The 19,634-nt window shown below is 34.2% G+C and overlaps 1 protein-coding gene across 1 annotated transcript in view; it reads right to left on the reverse strand.

The window, feature by feature from the left end:
• Positions 1-454: 454 nt before the first annotated feature.
• The window catches only part of LOC136040525 (phosphatidylserine synthase-like), a 54,964-nt gene continuing 35,784 nt past the window's right edge, over positions 455-19,634 (reverse strand). Inside the window, exons 3-6 of the mRNA XM_065724702.1 lie at positions 15,222-15,380; positions 9,372-9,523; positions 5,389-5,939; positions 455-739 (exon numbers count right to left, since the gene is read on the reverse strand). Coding sequence (XP_065580774.1) covers positions 678-739; positions 5,389-5,939; positions 9,372-9,523; positions 15,222-15,380 — 924 coding nt within the window. The 3' untranslated portion in view covers positions 455-677. The remainder of the gene's footprint in view (positions 740-5,388; positions 5,940-9,371; positions 9,524-15,221; positions 15,381-19,634) is intronic.

A 19,634-nucleotide genomic window follows, 5' to 3' on the forward strand; every position in this document is an offset into this window, starting at 1 on the left:
CACTGAGTTCAATATAGCTTTTGAGGTTGTTGCTTCTCCTAATCCGTTGTTTAGACAACGCTTTGTAGGGGTATAATGAGACAACACGTTCTGCGGATGAAGGATGACAGATTGCCAAAGACTGTCCTTGTCGGCCAGCCGTCTAGGACCGAAAAAAAGAAGGTCGTCCCCAAATAGTGTGAGAGGAAATCATAAGGAAACATATAAGGAAAATGGGAATTTTTTGGAGGGTGTAAAGAGGTAGGCCTTAAATAGATTAGACCGGAGGAGTGTGCGTAGCTGTGTTGGCCTCAGGTGGCTTGATGCTGCAGTGAGTTGTTAGCAGTACTAGCAGTAGTATTCAACGCGGCAACATTGGCAAAATGTGGTTCCAGATGGAAGAAAAAGGTTTTTATTTCGATGTCCATGGTATGCTGCTCTAGGAATCGGCGTCACAACAACAAGAAATAACCTCTCAAAGCTATAACACAATTTAATCAAGCATAACTTCAGTAAAAAAAACTCTAGAAATTTGACTCAATCAACCACTACTGCCACTAGAAAACTAAACATTGAGAGTCAGACAAATTAGCTAAAAACTTCGACTAGACTTGAACAGGGGGCAAGACCATTAATTTGGCTGAACGAGGTCATACTGATTGACCATGAACGAAGGTCCATACCATTGCTTCTACTCTTCAATTTTTGAAAACCGTCCGATTAGAGGTAACAGTTCTTTGACGGATGGTAGTCTTACCGTCTGAAAATAAGGAATAATTCTTCAGGACAAGAAAAAACATTATTTCCTGAAGTATTTTGTAGGTCATGATTATGTAACTGATATCTCTATATTATTAAATAATGGGAAAAATATGAGAATTTAGAAAGATTTTGCACAATATGTACAAGTATTTCTTACATTTAAAATTAAAAAATAAAAATTGTTGTTCAGTTATGTCTTGTTAATGATATTTTCATGACTTTGATTGGTATAAACCATTCAAAGAAATTTTATTTTTGACTTTAGATACCTACCGAAAGTTCACCAGTTTTGTCATTTATCACTTATAAGCTTTGCTGATGATTAACTTGATACATTATAAATCGGCTTTTTTGTAAAGTTTAGACCTAAATTACTAATACAAAATGTTCAAGAGAATTCATATTTTCAGAAAAAAATTCAAAATCTGCCTTTATGGATATGGTAGCCTATATGAATCAACATCTTTTTCAAGGTTTCGATTTTATTTTATTTTATTGTTGTTGTTTTTTTTTTTTTTAATGAGCCATTGAGTTCATGCAAATGTTGAGAAGGCCTCCGCGCAAAAAAAAGGTAAATATTCAATAATTCACATAAATGACTCATGAATAAAGTGAACGTACCACTCGATGCCTTTTTTATGCCATTTCCGAATTTAAAATCGTTTTTGGCGCAAATTCAATTTTAACCTAAGCCTGACTTAATCTAGCCCAACCTTACCCAAATATATAGTCCATATTATATATTTCCCATGCGTTTAGTGATTATTGATTTCGTTACTATCAATTCAACTTATTGGTAAACCGGTTTTAACAAGACGAACGCTAACAAGTACATAAGCCGTATCTAAAAAAAAAAAAAAAAAAAGCATCATCTTTGAGGGTCCTTAAAGGGCTTAAATTTGAATTTGTGCCAAAAACAATATTTATTTTCGAAAAGAGGATAAAAAAGGCATAAAAAAAAGACAAAAAAGTGGTAATTTGATTTTATTCATAGGTCGTTTATGTGAATTGTTCAATATTTGCCAAGAAAACATGCAAACCAGACCTAGCATTACTACTCAACGGATTTTGACCTAAGCTACTACACACTTGTGCGTTTTTGTCAGAAATTTTACTAGTAAACAAATCAGATTTGCTATACTCGGATATGTTTTTGATTAGCTACATTTTTGATGCGTTTTTTAGAGATTCTATTCGAATAGGATCATCTAGATATCTAGATTCTTTCTCTGCAAAACACAGGGCAATAAAATTATGGACAAAATACTGGGCAACAAAAACAAAACACTGGGCAAAATACTGGGCCTAAATAAGCAAAGAAATTTGTTTACAAACAAGAAATATGAAATATGTCGCTCTCTTCTGAGTTTACCCCAGGAGTTTATTATAGGCCCATTCACGACGAGATTTTACTGAAACCAAGACTTAGCTAGCGTTAATTTGAGTCAATCGGAATTTTTCAGCCCATCAGGAAACTCACAAAAAATCTGATTGGCTCAAATTAGCGCTAGCTAAATTTTGGTATTAGTAAAATTGCATCGTATATGGGCCTTTTCTGATACTTGAAACTTTCAACGATATTTCGCTTGCTCAGCTTGCTCAGAAAATTCAGAACAGAACACGAATTTATTAGTCAAAATCTCAAAAAAGTGATTATGGAACACAATTTTGTTTTGGCTATGAAACTGTCTCAGAAAATCGGCTTGAGCCATAGCCTTAATTTTTAAGCTTATGTTTCTAATAGGTGATGCCTTGATTCTAAAACTGAATCGCGCAACAATATTTTAGTATTTAACTTTTTTTCACGCAGAACTCTTTTTTAAATCTTTCTTCTATTTGGCATAACATTTACATTTCTACAATTGCAGGTATTCTAACCATACACCTTGGAACACAACTAACACTAAATAACGCTGTTTCGGGCTTTGTTTCTTAGTGAGTAGATTAAACCTTATACAGCTAATACAGCCCTTATATTTCAATAGCATTCAATTCGGCATAAACGGATTTTCCGAGTCCAACACTGATGCCAGTCTTACAACGTCACATCTAATCGAAGTAGACTTCCAATTTAGGTATTTTCGAAGACTATGCTGCCTTTCTATGACGTACAGATACAGTTCAAATAGGGATAAATCCCTTTATTAGAAAATGAAAAACAATGATAAAAATTTGGGATATTTCGATCACATACATAGCGACCGTCAAATAGTAAATAAAAGGTCGTATATGTGACCGAAATATCCAGAATTTTTATCATTGTTTTTCAGTCTAATAAAGGGATTTATTTCTGTTTGAACTGTTATTTGTACGACTTCCAATTTTTAGTTTCTTTTAACATTTATGCGCATTAAAGCGTAAATTGAACCATCAAATTACATGCCATTGAGAAACTTACCTCATTAGTTCTTAAAATAACTAAACATTGACAACCAAACACATTTACAAACATACGAAGCTAACAAAAGCAAAGTAAACTGAAGCTTAGAGTCTAAGAATGGTGCAAGTTTTACAGCATCAAGTTAAGGCAAACATTTTCATTTATATTGTTGTGAAATAAAAACTCAATTTTACTTTTTAAAATAGTGTGTATAATAAAAAAAAAGCCTAAGTTGCGCCATACTAAGACATGAAACTGAAAAAGGCATCTCATTTTCAGACTTACCAAATCAAGCTAAATTTGAGCAATTACCACAAACGAAAAAAAAGATGATTATCTAGAACAGGGATCCCACATAAAGGTCTAAATTGCACGATGCCTCGCATAACAAGGAGAATCGCACCTCTTTCTCAGACTTACCGAATCCAACTAAATCTGAATATCACGTTAATTAACAGAAAGGAAAACTTATTTAAAATTATATACTAAAGCTTCTTTTTATATTATCTAAATTTATTAATTTAATTTCATCTATTTAATGTAGTGTTTCGAATCTTAATATATCCTCGTGTATTTTCTATTGCTCAAATTTATGGAATTGTTTTCTATTTGGTGATGAACTTCTTAGTGTTTCGTCTTGACACCTTTACTACTACTACTACTACTACTACTACTACTACTACTACTACTACTACTACTACTACTACTACTACTACTACTACAAGAGAAAGAAAACGCACCCAAATTAGAGATGACACAAAGAAACTAAGAAATTAGCATAATTTTCGAAGAGATGTTGCCAAGCATTAGCGATCAATTTCTGATCAAAATAGGAGAAATCCTATTTTTCGGATTTAAAATTTGTTGTTTCTTATCAGTGACTAGTTTAGATACACATATACAGTCATCGGCCAATGACCGAATATTTCACCCACAAAAATGGGCATAGTCAAGCAATTTTGTCTCCCTTCCATATTTACCTAGCCTCAATTATGGCCTATTGCTATGCATTACTTGCCTATGCACTAAATTATAATATGCTGCAGAATTATTACTAAATGAGCTATGCGTGGAAGCAGTGATGTATCAATTTGGCATACAATTCACCTAAAGCCCTTTATAATTTATTATAATTTACTTTACTTTACTTGTATAATATATATAATTTATAATTTATTATATATAATTTATTATACTTTATAATAAACTTATACTTATAATTTATTATACTTTATAATAAACTTATACTTATAATTTATTATCTACATATATATTTCCTTTATAATTTTCATCATTTTATATGTAAAATAATTATCCTCTCCCCTGAAAAAAAAAACTCTCACCTTCACAATAACTAAAAATTCATTAGAAAGATTTTTCGCAACAGTGCCCGAAAGTGTCGTATTGCCAGGTCATAAAGGCACATCAATAGAAAATATACACAATAATCCCTATTGACATAGAAGTATAATATTAATAATAATTAAACAAATTTGTAAGAGAAGTTATCTTGGTTCATAATATACTAATTAAAACATAGATTTAAATATACAGGAGTAGTTACTCTTTGAGAGAGGCTATCAAACTGGAAAAATGAAGGTCTGGGGTTCAATCCCTGGTTAGGCTTCGGCAACGTCTTGTTGGTATTTGTATTAGTTTGTCTAATAAAAACCAGAAATGAATAATAAAAACACCTTCACAATAACTGAAAATTCGTTAGAAAGATCTTGTAATCAGTACAACCCAATCACAGGAGAGCCCAAAAGTGTCGTACATAAAGGCACATCACTAGAAAATGGCGCCCATTCAATCCCAGGAATCTAAAATTCTTTTAGCAAATTTTCCTTTACCTTTGGAACAATCACAAAGGAACGAAGACAATAACTTGAAAGTACTTAATGAAAGGTAAGATTTTAGTGATAAAAACCTAGCATAAAATAAAATCTTTACCTTTTTAACTCTTCCTTTAGCCTAGGCATTTTAAAGCCTTACCTTTTTCACCTTTTTAATTCTTTAATTCTTTAATTCTTCTTTACCTTTTTAACACTTCCTTTAGCCTAGGCATTTTAAAACCTTACGTTTTTAATCTTTTTAATTCTTTAACTCTTCTTTACCTTTCTAGCTCTCCATCACTAAAACCTTACCTTTCTTTAAATACTTTCAAGTTATTTTCTTCGTTCCTTTGTGATTGTTCCAAAGGATTCACCCCTTCCATGAAAACTAGGTAATAACCCCTCCTCAAACACTTAATAGAAAGAAAAACTTACTAAGCGACTTGTTATTAAGAATACTCCCATTTGCAAAAACAGGATTGCCAGATGAAGACATTTTCACATTTTTATGCTTTTTGCTGTGCCACCTAACGCATCCGTAAACACACAAAGTAGACAACGCCATCTGCACAAGCAGCCAAAACACAATCCATCTAATCTGAGTCTGTGTAAAAATTTTCCAACCAAATTTCAAACAAATAATTGTTTCAACACACATTATGGCACTATAAATCCAACACTGTGTTCCATAACGTTTGCAGAGAGTATCAGTTACATAGGAATAATATTGACGCATAGATGGCGCTACAAACAAACCAATTAACCCAAGCCGTATTACGTTTAGTGGATGTCCGGGGGGTAATTCAAATATATGCTTGAGGAAGAATGTGTTCAATTCTGATATCTGAAAAAAGAATGTCAATTGGCAAATAGCCAAGAATCTCATATATGTACATTTCGGGTCTAGCCATCGTACGTAGGTCCAACTTTCGGGTGTGAATTGTAGAACAGCTCGCTTGATTTTTCCCTTTGCAGTCTGAATGCTCCTAAGAATAAAAATAAACGTGACAATAAATAAAAATCGAGCTTAAAATAAAACCTAAATAAAAACTTCGTTCTAATTTATTTTTTTCATTATAATTATTTTATATTTATTTCTTATAATATATATATTTATCATTTCAGTAGTTTTCAGTTTATTATTAGACCTAAAATATAACATTTTATCTCATAAACTAAAAGGAAATAAAGAACAATCCTTACAACTAAAAATAACCGTAAAATAAATTTACAAAAAAAATATTCGACAAGAAAAATAAAACTGTTGCAAACATCAGAACGTTCAGTAATGAAAATTAAAAAATATAGAAATAAAAAAATATAGAAATAAGAAATTAAAAATCAAGGCGCTAAATTAAAAAATAAAGAAACATGGCTAAAAAATCAGCAAAAACATAGATAAAATATATTTTTGGGGCCGTGTCCAGGATTTTTGTTCGGGGTGAGTTTTTTTTTCGGAGGGGGATGGGGTACACAAAAAATTTAAAAACGCATTAAAAGTTTTTTACATGCATTTATTTTACGTTTTGACGAGTCGGAAAAACATTTCACTGGGAAAGGACAGCTGTATTAGTCCAGTAAAATGAATTTCGATACTATTCGAGCTCCTGAATAAAGTCACTAAAATCGACTCCTTTTCGTCACTATGATTTTTGTCATAATTTTACAAAACCAATGAACTTATTGGACTCTCCTATTGGACTATCTATCTCGGCTTTTTCTACAATTAGCCATGACTAGAGGCCCACATCTATTCGATTTCAACTCAAAGTCCAATAAGAGAGGGAAACTTACTCCCGCTGTTTAACTGTGCCATTTAATCAAACACTTGGAAAACTATAAGTTTTATGACTAACTTAGCTCTATGACTATCAACCTTAGTTCTACGACCCTAGGAATGACGCATGGACGAATAATAGATAGACATATCTATTAACAAATGAGCTAACATCCGCTATCTGTCTTGGCTTTTTCTACAATTAGCCATGACTTAATGCCCACAACTATTCGATTTTAATTCAAATTCGATTTAATTCGTGCCGACTCGTGACGCGAAATGAGATCACTTTACAAAATAACTGAGAGCAATATAAAACATATTCAAATGGACCTAATTCAATCTTGAGAGTGAAAGGAATTCACTTAAGACACCTTTATAAACTGCTGAGATGTCTCAGCCAGTGTGCGAGTTGAACTTAGTTTGCGAATTCCAAGAATAATAAGTTTCATTTCAGAATACTATTAGTAAAGTTTAAGCAACAGAAACCAGAAGTAGTTTCAAATTTCATTTCAACTTGTTTCATTTTAAGCATAAGATACAAAAAAATTGAAATACAGAGATAGAACACGCAAATTTGCATAAACGAAAAATTATTGTGAACTGTTTTTGTGTTTTAGAATTCCCCTTAAATTTCTGTAACTTCACATGTTTTATTCTTTATATAAGGAAATTTCAATAGTATCACAGAAAGTTCTGCAGTGAGATAGGACATATCAGAGGCCACCTCGCCAGATAAGGTCAAAGTCTTGCTTGAAATAGATGAAAAGTTGGTAAATTTCTTTGTCAAATTCCAGGTACCGCTCAAAGACTTGTTTGATAAATACATGATAAATGAATACCTGACAGGCGAATATATAGAAATAGATACGTCTACATATTACATAATTGATTGAGAATGACATTTTTGTGGTCTCAAAGCTTTAGGGCCATCATTTACAAGTTTGTCAGTGATGAAATGGGTTATTGTTTAATGACGATATTCTGACACAATGATGTGACATAATGATGCTATTATTTAATGATTCTAAAATGGGCTATTATTTAACAGAACATTATTATTAGGAAAAAAATTGTAAGAAATCAAGTGATGAATATGAATATCCAAAATTCTAAAAAATTCGTTGAAGAAAGGACGCTTCTTTTAATTTATGGCTGAAACTTCTCTTAAGTCATATGCATCAATAATGACAGCTATAAAGTCAGTGAGTGTGCGATCAGACGCATGAATTCTGATTGATTTCTTGACATAGTTTTTTTTTTCCAAATTCCATGTATCACTCCATGATTTTTTTGATGACATATAATTCATTTATGACGTATCTGTTGTGACAAAATTCTGCTTGATGGGCTGTCGATGAATTGGTTGTCCGGTGTAGTAGCTTTTTCGTTGGTTCGTTATCTCATTGATTTCCCAACCGTGATTCATAATAAAGAAAAAAAGTTTCTTGGCTGACTTTTGAAGCAATGGTAATCCAATCACCTCTGCCAAGCCAGGACTGTTGCCACCCTCATATGTATCGTCTTAATTTTGCGATTGTCCTCGCATGGAAATCCCACTTGGCGTCACGACATCACCAAGTAAAGAGTGAGTTAAACGTCCTCAGGATGGATCCACGTGGCGATAGGTCCAGCGTGATCACTATCACCAGTGTTCCCCTTTAGATATATTTATCGCCTAGAGATGGATACTTTGGCTATTGAAGAACCCCCAGAGACTGGACCCGTCGTGATCCTCATCCTTTTATTCTAAGGCGAGGGTATCCTCCTTGCATGGAGAATATTCCCCTGTGTCCTGGGGACGCACCTGAGTTGCTTGGAAAAGCACCTGAGAAGTTACTCAAGAGTCTGACTGCAACTTCACTGATTGCAGAGCTGTCATTATTAATGCATAGACCTGAGAGAAGTTTTAAGCATAAAAAATTGTAAATATTAAGTTTTAAGGAACATTTATTTTAAATATTAGCTATAAAATATAAGTTTATTTATAAACATTAGTCATTATATTTATAAATATAAGTAATAAAATATTAGCGATAAAAGTTAGCAATAAAACTTTACTCTAAAGTTGTCAGCATTATTGTTGATGGTGGAGAAATTGGGCGACTCAAACAAACGAATCTCCACTTGACAATACCCTTCGTCTAGGGCAGTGGATCTCCACCGATTTTGGTTCATGCCCCAGATATGCATTTCTTAAATCATGATGCTTCCCTCATGAAATTTAACGTTTTTATTCAAAATGTTGCGTGTATTCACCTGATATTCCGTGTATTCACCAAAACCCATCTGAAGGAAGCTTAAAAGGCTAACTTGGTACAATTTTTGGGGTCGTCCTCTAGGCATACCTAATACTAATAAAAAATATTGTCGGAGTACAACATCTTTTATACAACGTACAACATCACTGAAATAATATCATGCATCTTTTTTATTTTTTAAATTCATTTGGAAGTGACATTATTCACACGAAATTTTTATTTATTTTTTCTTAATTAAGGCTCTTAAGTATAGTCGACCGAAAAGTACACGTCCTGCCCACGACCGATCAAAATATTGTCGCCTGCGCCCCCCATCACGGACCTGGGGTCACTTCGAAGTAATTAAATTGAACAATTAAAAAATAAACAAAACAAATTACCTAATAGATTCCCACTTGTACTCGCGCATTTCCAAAAACTTGCAAATTTGCATTCCGGCGTAAATGCCAAGTCCATTGCAAAGTAATACGTCCAAAATTATCGCATCCCACCAGCACTCCACAAAGTTAGGCAGCAAATGAGCAAAAGCGATCTAAAAGACAAAAAAAAAAGTGAAAAATAGTTCTCATTATTTTATTGCTAATACTACTATTAAAAACTTATTGCAGCACCAAGCCACCTGAGGCCAACACAGTTGCGCGTGCTCTTCCACCATTCCAATCTATTCAAAGCTTCTCACTTTATACCCTCACAAGAAGTTTCGATTTCCCTTAAATCTTTCCTTAAGACATCCTCCCGCCCCGTCCGAGAATGACCTTCTTTTCATTTGGCCCTAGATGGTTGACCGCAAAAGACGACCTTTGGCAGTCTGACGACCTTCCTCCGAAGAACGTTGTCATCTCAACGTAGTAATTTCAACCTTTTCCTCATTATACCCCTAAAAAGCGGGACCCATATAGCTTACTGTTTGAGGTTAATGGTGTGATTCTGTAAGCTCAGTCAGAGTCGACACAGCTCTAAATGAGTACCTGGAGAAATCTGGGGGGAAAACACGGGAAGCGTCGGAAGATTTTCCCCCCAACCAGACATTGCACTCCCGACAAAAGACAAAAAATCACGATATAGGTATATGCGTTGCATATAACCTTGGTCAGCAAGAGAAAAAGTTTTCATTTTTACTGTTTGAGATACGGTCTGTGTTTATTCACAGCACTGAAAATAAATTTAAACAGTATATTCATTCCCTATATCAACCATTATCCAAAGCCGGGCAGAGATGCACCTGCTCCGGAGAACATATAAACAAGTAGAACATAAGCAATATTAAATTTGTTAATGCGTAGGCACGCGTGTGTTATCGGTATTCGCAGCCAAGAAAAGATATAAGACGAATCGGGCGTCTAGGGGATAAGGAAGAACACAATACGTTGAAGAGATAAAAAAGGAAATGAGAATAATTGGTATGGCTGTAATAATGCAAAAGGTAAGGATAGTATTTGTTTATGAATGGAAAGATAAGCCATAACGTGATTACATTTGATTAGGAAATTTGGCGCTTCGCATTGATATTTCAGTTCCAAAGTTTTATCAATGTTTTCTCTAAGGGAAATTACTTCATGGACATGAATGTAGACTTGCAGCTAAATAAAATATATTATTGTCTGTAGTACTGAGGAACTCACTAAGGAGATAATCAAATATTTAAACTACTAAAACTAAAATAATTACTTGCTAGTTTATTTTCCTTGATAGGAATGTCTCTTGATTTCCCGATTCTTAAATTTTACTTCGTAATATGCACGTGCACACAAAAAATATCGGAAAAACTGTTAAAGGGGGAAGTCCTCGCAGCCAGTTTCCCAGTTTAGGTCTTTGCACTCAAGCCCAATTCAATGGATTGGCTCCAGTTTCCAACAAGAATCTCTATGTTTGAGGAAAATGGAGTCACAGTCTTGCAGAAACGAAATAACACCTAGCGAAGGAGCTGTAAGGTTGGATAAATCCAGACTTGACTGTACGTATGCCTTTTCTGCCATAAAAGAATAAGTTTCGTCGAAGAGTTCACTATCACCTTGAATAAGCTTTGAAGCACACATCGAACACTTGTGCCAAGTGAGCAGCTTCATAACAGCAAAACAAAGGATATATGTAAAAGTATAATTTTAGAGACTGTCAGATACTTCATTGAAGCCTTCATTCTCTTCATCCAAAAGAAGGTTATTGCTTTGGTGAGCCGTGGTAAGTCCAGTCAGCTTCACCTGTTGTATGTCACTTTTTTTCTGTGAAAGGAAGTCGACTAAAATGTTTCCCTGGTCAGGAATTGGCTCAGAGTTGCCTGTATTTTTACAGCATTGTCCACGAATCTTTGTAAAGCATCAAATAAAAAAAAATAAAAAAAAAACTCATCCCCGTCTCATTCTACAGAAAAGAAAATCCAGAAATGCACATTACCAAAATCATTTGTTTTGTCATCTGCAATAGTCTTTTGATATGTCATATTAAAGCTAATAATTAAGCTACAGTCAATTATGCGAGCAAGGCCATTGGCAGACACTCTGGCTCTAAAAATTGCAAGTTGTAAGATTTGCAAGTTCGTGGCAGAATATTTACAACAGTAATAACAGCTAGCAAAACTGTATATTCTTCTTATAATACAAATACAGTTCTTTTTATGTCCTTAATTTTCTGAAAGCTCACTAAACATTTCACGAAAAACAGTTCTTAACAGACGTTTGGTATTTTCTTGGATAGGGCTATTCCACCAGTTTTTAGAAGAAAAACAAAGATCCTACATCAAATTTCGCAGGGCTTTTTTAGCCCAAAAAAACATAAATAAGAAAAATTCAAGTGAACATTTTTCCTTACCAATAAGAAAAAAGTTTTGACGCTCCACGGCGCAATATTACTATCTAAAACCACAGACTATTATGAATCCTAATAGATCATCTGTGCTAAAACTATTAGGTTACCCGTTTGTGGTTATTTATTTTATTATTTAAGAATTAACGACGCTTCTTGACTACTATGGTCCCTGCGTCGGCCATGCACTGCATTCCTGCAGCGTGATTCGATCTCTGGGTCCCGTATTACCAAGCTAAGGTCAAATCCACTGCGCCACCACAGAACGCCCCCCCCCCGTTTGTGGTAAAATATTTTGTAGCAAATTTCAAATAGTCCCGACACTTCGTGGATCCCTTTCCCACTATTTACGAAATTCCGGCTATTTCCCTGTTGCAGTGTTGATTAGAAGTTAGCACTAGACATACCCGTGTTTGCTAAAATTTAATCCAACCCCCCCCCCCTTTTTTGAAATCCTGCATAGGCCACTCAGTTAAGTCATACCTGTGAGATGGAACACAAGCGAACCACTTTGCCGGCTCACCCAATTTCTTTCTGCTTTCGTAATCACGAACAATACAAATTATCACCATCATTCACTGACTGAGAGATGTACACTGAATTCTTGATGGACGAGGAAATGGGCGGAACTTTTATACGCGCCAAGACTGTAGTAGCCAAACATTATCCAGTCGTGATTATTTAGTATGACATTATTCAGTGTGATGACTCATATAGACTTTCGTTAAATCTTATTTAAAAAACGAATTAACTGGCTAGAATTTTGTCCGACTAATTCCTAAGCTAGAATTTTCGGCATTATTTCTGGAAATGTCTCGAATCACGTTTGTGATAGACTTGGCAAACAAGATACGAAGCTAAGTCTTAAACAGGTCTTAGAGATTATTGACCAAGTCGCTATGAGGTGGGTAATGATGAAACTGAAGAAGAAGCAGATAAACTTCTTTGCTTTTGGTGGTGCTACAATTAAGTATGGGTCTTGCAAGGTGGATGGGTGCGACGGGGATTTGAGCAAAATCCAAAATTTGAAGAAAAATGGATGAGTTTAACTGAGTACCACAGGGAAGCCATCCTAACCAAATGGACGGCACACTGGACTTCGAATCCTATTACCTTTAGAACATGAGTTCAAATCCTAGTGTCGCCAATCCTTCGACTTGGGAACACAGAAAAGTCAGTTGCCAAATCACTTACTTTTTTCTAACAGGACTTGAAAGATTTATACAACCCATTCGTGCAACAAGACTGCTATCTACTTTTGGAATTCTACATTAGATGGCGTGGGTATTTTCAAAACAGTGCGACTTTCTACTATCTTTCAGAGATATTGTACCCTACGAATTAAACATGTAAGCATAAATTAACTTTTGGTAAATTAAGTTATAGTTAATAACAATTAAAAACTTAAAATAAAGTGGTAAAAATGACGTCTCCTTAACTTTCTAAGGAATAACGCATGTTTTACATTGAATGAAATCTAGAAAAAAAGAAAGAAAAATTTATTTCATGACAAATGACTTCTTTTTTGTTCCCGTGAGTAGGGATTGTAAGCAATTGTAAGTCATTTTTTACGGTTTCCGTTTGGCCTTTTTTTATACTGTACAGAGGATAGTAACTGAAGCCGAAACCTTTGCATTAGTTCATTTGCTTGACACTGCCTTAGTTGGAAAAAAATAATTTATTTTGTTCTTGCACGATAGAAACGCAATATGGCGATCAAGATTAATTAATCTCTTACTTTGTATAACATAGCCCAATGGTATACTTATATTTATGTTTGTTTCGCTTTTATTCTCTTTTAGTCCTTTGGTGTTTGTGATTTTTTATTTTTGTTAACTTTTTATGTGTACGTTATTTAAAGTTTTCTGTCTTTTCAGTTCTAGTCTTTTCTATTTCTTTTACTAGATTTCTTTTATTTTGTATTTACTATATTCTACTATATTTACTATATATTTTATATTCACTATACATTTGCTCATGTTTTATTTTATATATATTACATTTATTTTATTTACTATACTTTCTTTTAAAATTAGAGTATTTGGGCAAAGCATGCCTTGTTGCTTACATAGAGGATGTATTCACAATAAATTTTCATCTTTTAACTTTCACAGGCTTCACTTTTCAGTTCATTTTTTTCTTGTCCTTGCTTTTTGTCACTATGGTCAGTTTGGTGTTCGTCGTGGTCTTTGGTCTTCGGTAGCGCTGTCTTTGTCGCTATTTAAAGATCACGGATGTGTGTTGTTTGTTTGTTTTGTTTTTTTTTCGCTTCCCTCAAGGATGATCCGATCAAACCAATGGTCGTAGAAGATCGCGGGGGGGGGGCTTATTCGAATAAAAATCAAAAGTTTAAGTGGCCTTTACATGACCAAATAGAATGAAGGGCAAAAGGGGGTGCCCACTTCCCATACCATTTTTCCTCCAAAGACAAATGAAATTTTGAGATAGCCATTTGGTTCATCATAATTGAAAGGCCCAGTAGGTATGCCTCTGGGGATGATATGACCCCCGAGTGCCCCAAGGGAAAGGAGCTGTAACTACGTATGTAAATAAAATAGAACTGTGAAAAAGTTTGCATGCAATATATCATGTATTTTTCTGTAGTATTTTGAAATCATGAATTTCCTAAACTCTGGCAGAGACAAAACCTTAGTTACTCGCTGAAGAGAGCTTTATCAAATACCATGTGACTGCGGCAATTACTATACAGGTAGAATCCATCAAAATTTGGAAAACGCCTGCAACAGCGCAAAGATGATAAAACCAAGGGTTTAAATTCCAATGTTGCTCATAATTCTCTTGATTCTGCTCAAGAAGCCATATTTCTGAGAACCCCAGCCATGATATACTTTTTGATGATACCTTTCTCATTAGCAATTACTTGGGAATGAAACAAGTTGCATGTGAGGCCATTGAAATTAAACTTAAGCTAAACACTAATATTTCTTATTATATAGCATTGAAACAATTAATAATATTTCTTATTAATAGCATTAAACATGTTCTTGATTTGTACCTGAATTCATGTAGTTTTATATGGTTTCATCTTCAATCTTGGTTATGCTTCATTGAAATAATCATTCTGGGACTGTTTTAATTTTTCATTTCAGTTATAAAAAAACATTTTACTGTATGTAATTTTATTTATATACGTAGTTTGCTGAGGACGGCACTTGGATATAGAGCCAAAATATTCTTAAGGTTTAAACAAATTTTACTGTCTTAGGTAAATTCCCTGTTATTTTACTTGTTGTTGTTTTATACTGAACAATTGGGGACAGGAGGAGGGATAAGTAACAGCCAATACATTGATTAAGTGGCCATTGTAAAAAAACACAAAAAAAGGAACAACAGTGAGGAGTTTTTTAATTTATGATCAGAAGTAAAAAGTAGTTGATTGAAATAAGCTGTAATATAGTGTATATACTTACTTCTGTGATTTCCCACATTACACTAATAGTCCATAATATTCCATAGTGACGGACTATCAGCGCCTTCATAAGCCATCCAAAAAAATGTGAAAATGCAAAAACGTCCATGTGGCCCCAAAGCTTGGATAAATTAATGTCAGAACAATTAACTCCATATTCCTAAAAAAGGAGCAACGATTACACAAAGAACCAAATTTACAGAGTGGAAATAAGCAAGGTAAATTATCTGGTCAATTTTATCTGACTTCTGCACTCGAAAAAAGAGAAAATTTTGCTAAATAGTTTTCCAGAGAAACTGCCTATAGATTGTTGACTGATTATTGACCTGACTGAGTGACCCTATCTCAAACAGTAGGCTGTACAAAAAATGTGGCTCAATACCACTTTTTAGGACTATAATTAGAGCAAGGTCGAGATGACTAGTACAAATTCTGCATATGAAGGATGACAGATTACCCAAGATCGTCCTTACTGGGCAACCGTCTAGGGCCAAACGAAAAGCAGATAGGTCCCGAATGGGATGGGAGGAGGTCGTAAGGAAATATTTAAGGAAAATTGGGACTTCTTGGGAGGACGTAAAGAGAAAGGCTTTGAATAGATTGGGAAGGAGGAGCGTGCACTGCTGTGTTGGCCTCCGGCGGCTTGGAACTGCAGTAGGTTGTTAGTAGTAATGGTTTGCGTTATTTGTCCAGGTTAAAATATTAGCCACAAACAATAAAACTTTGCAGTTCCCACGTTTAGTTTTTTCCTTTGTCCTATTTTTCTTTTCTTTTTTTGATTTTTATGTTAGTGTTCAAATAAATTAAGTTATGTCCCAATTTTAGATGCTATTAACCCTTTTTGGGGGCTAATATCTCTAATGTCGTCCTAGAGCAAAAATTCCCTCATAGAACGTTCCCCTAGATAACATACCGCCCACCTTGGAAAATTTCCCCTGTATGCAAAATTGAGCAGCCTTGGAAAAAACATGACAAACCATAAGGAAGAAAAGAGGGTATTTTGAACATTATACGCATATTCCAAAACACAGGCAGAATATACAGTTTAGAATATCCTATAGTGTTTCTTTTTTTCTCGTTTTCATCATTTTGATTCTTTTTTGTGTGTTTTTAGGGGGGTTGAGTTATCACAGGAGGGTAAGATAAAGGTTAAAGAAAATATAAATTAGTATCAACTGTAGAAGGGTTGGCTCAAGATGGAAGTGCACATAGATAACAGGCAGAGATTCAGAAATACAAATAATTACTTCCCGTGGACTAGATATGGTAAAGATATCTATAATACCAGCCCCCCCCCCCTACGATCAAAAATATATCCACTGGTTGTACATTAGCAGGTTTTCCTTTCTGAAGTACCAGGTTACTTTTAATAAGTATCTAAATACAAATACAAAATACTTGGTAGTAAATATATTTAAATAGTATTTCCATATACATGACTAAACATTTATTTTGAATCTAAATACTAAAATTCGTACTTAAATACCCTAATCCATACACCAGAACTAAAAAATGTAAAAGATATTATAGAAACGATTTTTAGTAGGCTAAGAACATAAGTTTTATTTAGGCAATACTTTACTAATAGAAAAGTAAGAATTATGAACATACATACCACAACAATTTTTTTCACTCATGAAACAATATATAATATTTAGTTTCACTTTCAACATCAATCTTTTCCCTATTCTATCATCTCCAAGTTTGTTTCTCTTGCAGGGCAAACATACACTTCCGACTGAGAAAAAGGGCTCCATAGGAGAAGACAAAACGATTGACGTGTTACATTTATGATAATTTTTGTTTTATTTTGAAATCATTACATAAAGAAGGACTGAGCAAACATCTTTACTTTTGAGTTCAAAATCTCTGATTTTAAACAAGTCTTTGTTCTTCGTCTTTAAATTATAATTTTCTAGTGACAATATTAGGGTTTTTGATTTTATCCATTTTCTCTTGAAACAATCCTTAAAAGCAAGTGTAAAACTAAATTCGAACAGGCGAAAGGGAGGGGGCAAATTTATATAAAAAAAATTGTGTGAGGAGTTGTGTTAGGGAGCTTTACTAATGGGAAATCCTTGGACGGAATGCGTCAACAAAATTTCTGATCTTAATTAACAATTGAGGCCTGGGTCATCAGACCCATTTATTCCTCAGTTTTGTAGACTTTGAACAGCTATTTGATTCAGCCACTAGAAGAGCTTTATTGGAAGTCCTTCCAGAACCCGTTTTTTGTTTCTTTATTTATTCGTTCGGGCAATCAGTAAAATACTTTTTGCACATACTTTTGAGACGTTAATCCAGAGTAAAAGCTTTTTATTCAAGTACTTAGGTTAGGTCTTATCTTAAGTAAGAAGAATCTATAAACAAATATGGTGGGTTGCTGAATAAAGTGATATGCTTTCAGAATTCAATGTATAAAACAAAACTAGATGGTTTTTGAGTTTAAGGCAGTTCTGTCTTAAACTTTGCCAATATCCCGACTGGTATGGATTAAGCATATGTCCATAAATGCTACCAGTAAATAAGGTCCATGATCATGGTTGTAACAGTAGCTGCAACCTAGTCAATATCAAAGACGTATAAAAGTCTTTCTTGTAGATGCATGTTTTAGAGCTTAAGACGTTGGAGATTTCCTATCAATTGGTGAAAAACGTTTAAATCAGATTATTGAAATATGATTTACTTTTTTTAATTCTTAAGTGGTTAAACATAGCCTGTTTCTTCCCCTTTTGTCTTCAATAGGACGTTTTTCTTCAAGCAATAACGAAGAAAAGTTAGTAATTAGTAAAAAGTGTTAGTAAAATTAGTCAAAAAAGTGTTTTTGCGTATGGATTTTTATTCCTTTTTACGAGTCAGACAAACATTTCGGGGGGAGGTGGTTCAGACCTACTAGCCCCTCCCATGAATATGGCCTTGATGGCAACGTAATCGTTCTTTACAAGTTGCTACTAAAAAAAAGCCGGTGGCTTTTTCCTGTGTATAACAAATTTTTTCTATATTGTCTATTATTTTAATTTATTTTTAATTACTTAATTTTTTAATTGTCTATTATTATTATTATATCATCTATTATTTTAAAGTGGCAGAAAAATGTGCATAATAATGAAAGAAAGTATTTCCTTTTAGATGATCATTACGTAAGAACAGAGCCTTAAATTGACAGTCTAATGGCATGTTTCTTTTTTTCGATCTGTTTTCAGTTCTGTAATATACTATTCCTATATCACCTATCAATTTTTGTTTTTCACATTATCTATGATGAAATCTTCTTAATACGCATGTTATTAGTTTGAATTTCCTGGCCTTGTAATTGACAGCAGCTAATAAAGAAACAAAACTACCTTGTCCAAATCTAACCTGAATCTTTCAGAATAGATCTGAATAGGCTCAATATATCAAAATAGGCTCAATAGACTCATCTAATAATTGACAGCCACTAATAAAGAAACAAGAGCTAAGAGCTCATATGGCACTTGTGACGAGGCATGAAGAGCTAAGAGCCAAGAGATCATATGGTATGAGCTCTAAAAAAATTCTATGAACCAATAGATTGATTTAAAAGGAAAGTAAGAGGCTTAATGCCGGTAAGGATTTAAAATAAGAGCTCTGAGTCACGATGTCCCTCTAAATATCAAAATTCATTAAGATCCGATCACCCGATCGTATGTAATAAATATCTAATTTTTTCTAATTTTTCCTCTCCCTTTAGCCCCCCAGATGGTCGAATCTGGGAAAACGACTCTATCAAGTCAGTTTGTGCAGCTCCCTGACACGCCTACCAATTTTCATCGTCCTAGCACGTCCAGAAGCACCAAACTCGCCAAATCACTGAACCCCTCTCCCAACTCCCCCAAAGAGAGCGAATCCAGTACGTTTCCATCAATCACGTATCAAGGACATTTGTTTATTCTATACACCAAGCTTCATCCCGATTCCTCCACTCAAAGTATTTTCCAAGATATCCTTCTCCAACTCCCCCCAATGTCAAAAGATCTGGTCGGGATTTGAAATAAGAGCTCTGAGACATGAATTCCTTCTAAATATCAAATTTCAGTAAGATCCGATCACCTATTCGTAAGATAAAATTACCCCAATTTTCACGTTGTCCAAGAATTCCGGTTTCTCTCCCCAATCCCCCCTAGCCTATGTCACAAGATCTGGTCGGAATTTAAAATTAGAGCTTTAAAGCATAAGATTTTTCTAAATATCAAATTTCATTAAGATCTGGTCACCCTTTCGTAACTAACAAATACCTCAATTTTCAAAATTACCGCCCCCCCAACTCCACCAAAGAGAGCAGATCCGGTCCGGTTATGACAGTCACGTATCTTGACAAGTTTTTGTTCTTCCCATCCAGTTTCATCCTGATCTCACCGCTTTAAGTATTTTCAAAGATTTCCGGTAACCCCCA

This window comes from Artemia franciscana, chromosome 21, assembly GCF_032884065.1.
Source record: "Artemia franciscana chromosome 21, ASM3288406v1, whole genome shotgun sequence".
Lineage (NCBI taxonomy): Eukaryota > Metazoa > Arthropoda > Branchiopoda > Anostraca > Artemiidae > Artemia > Artemia franciscana.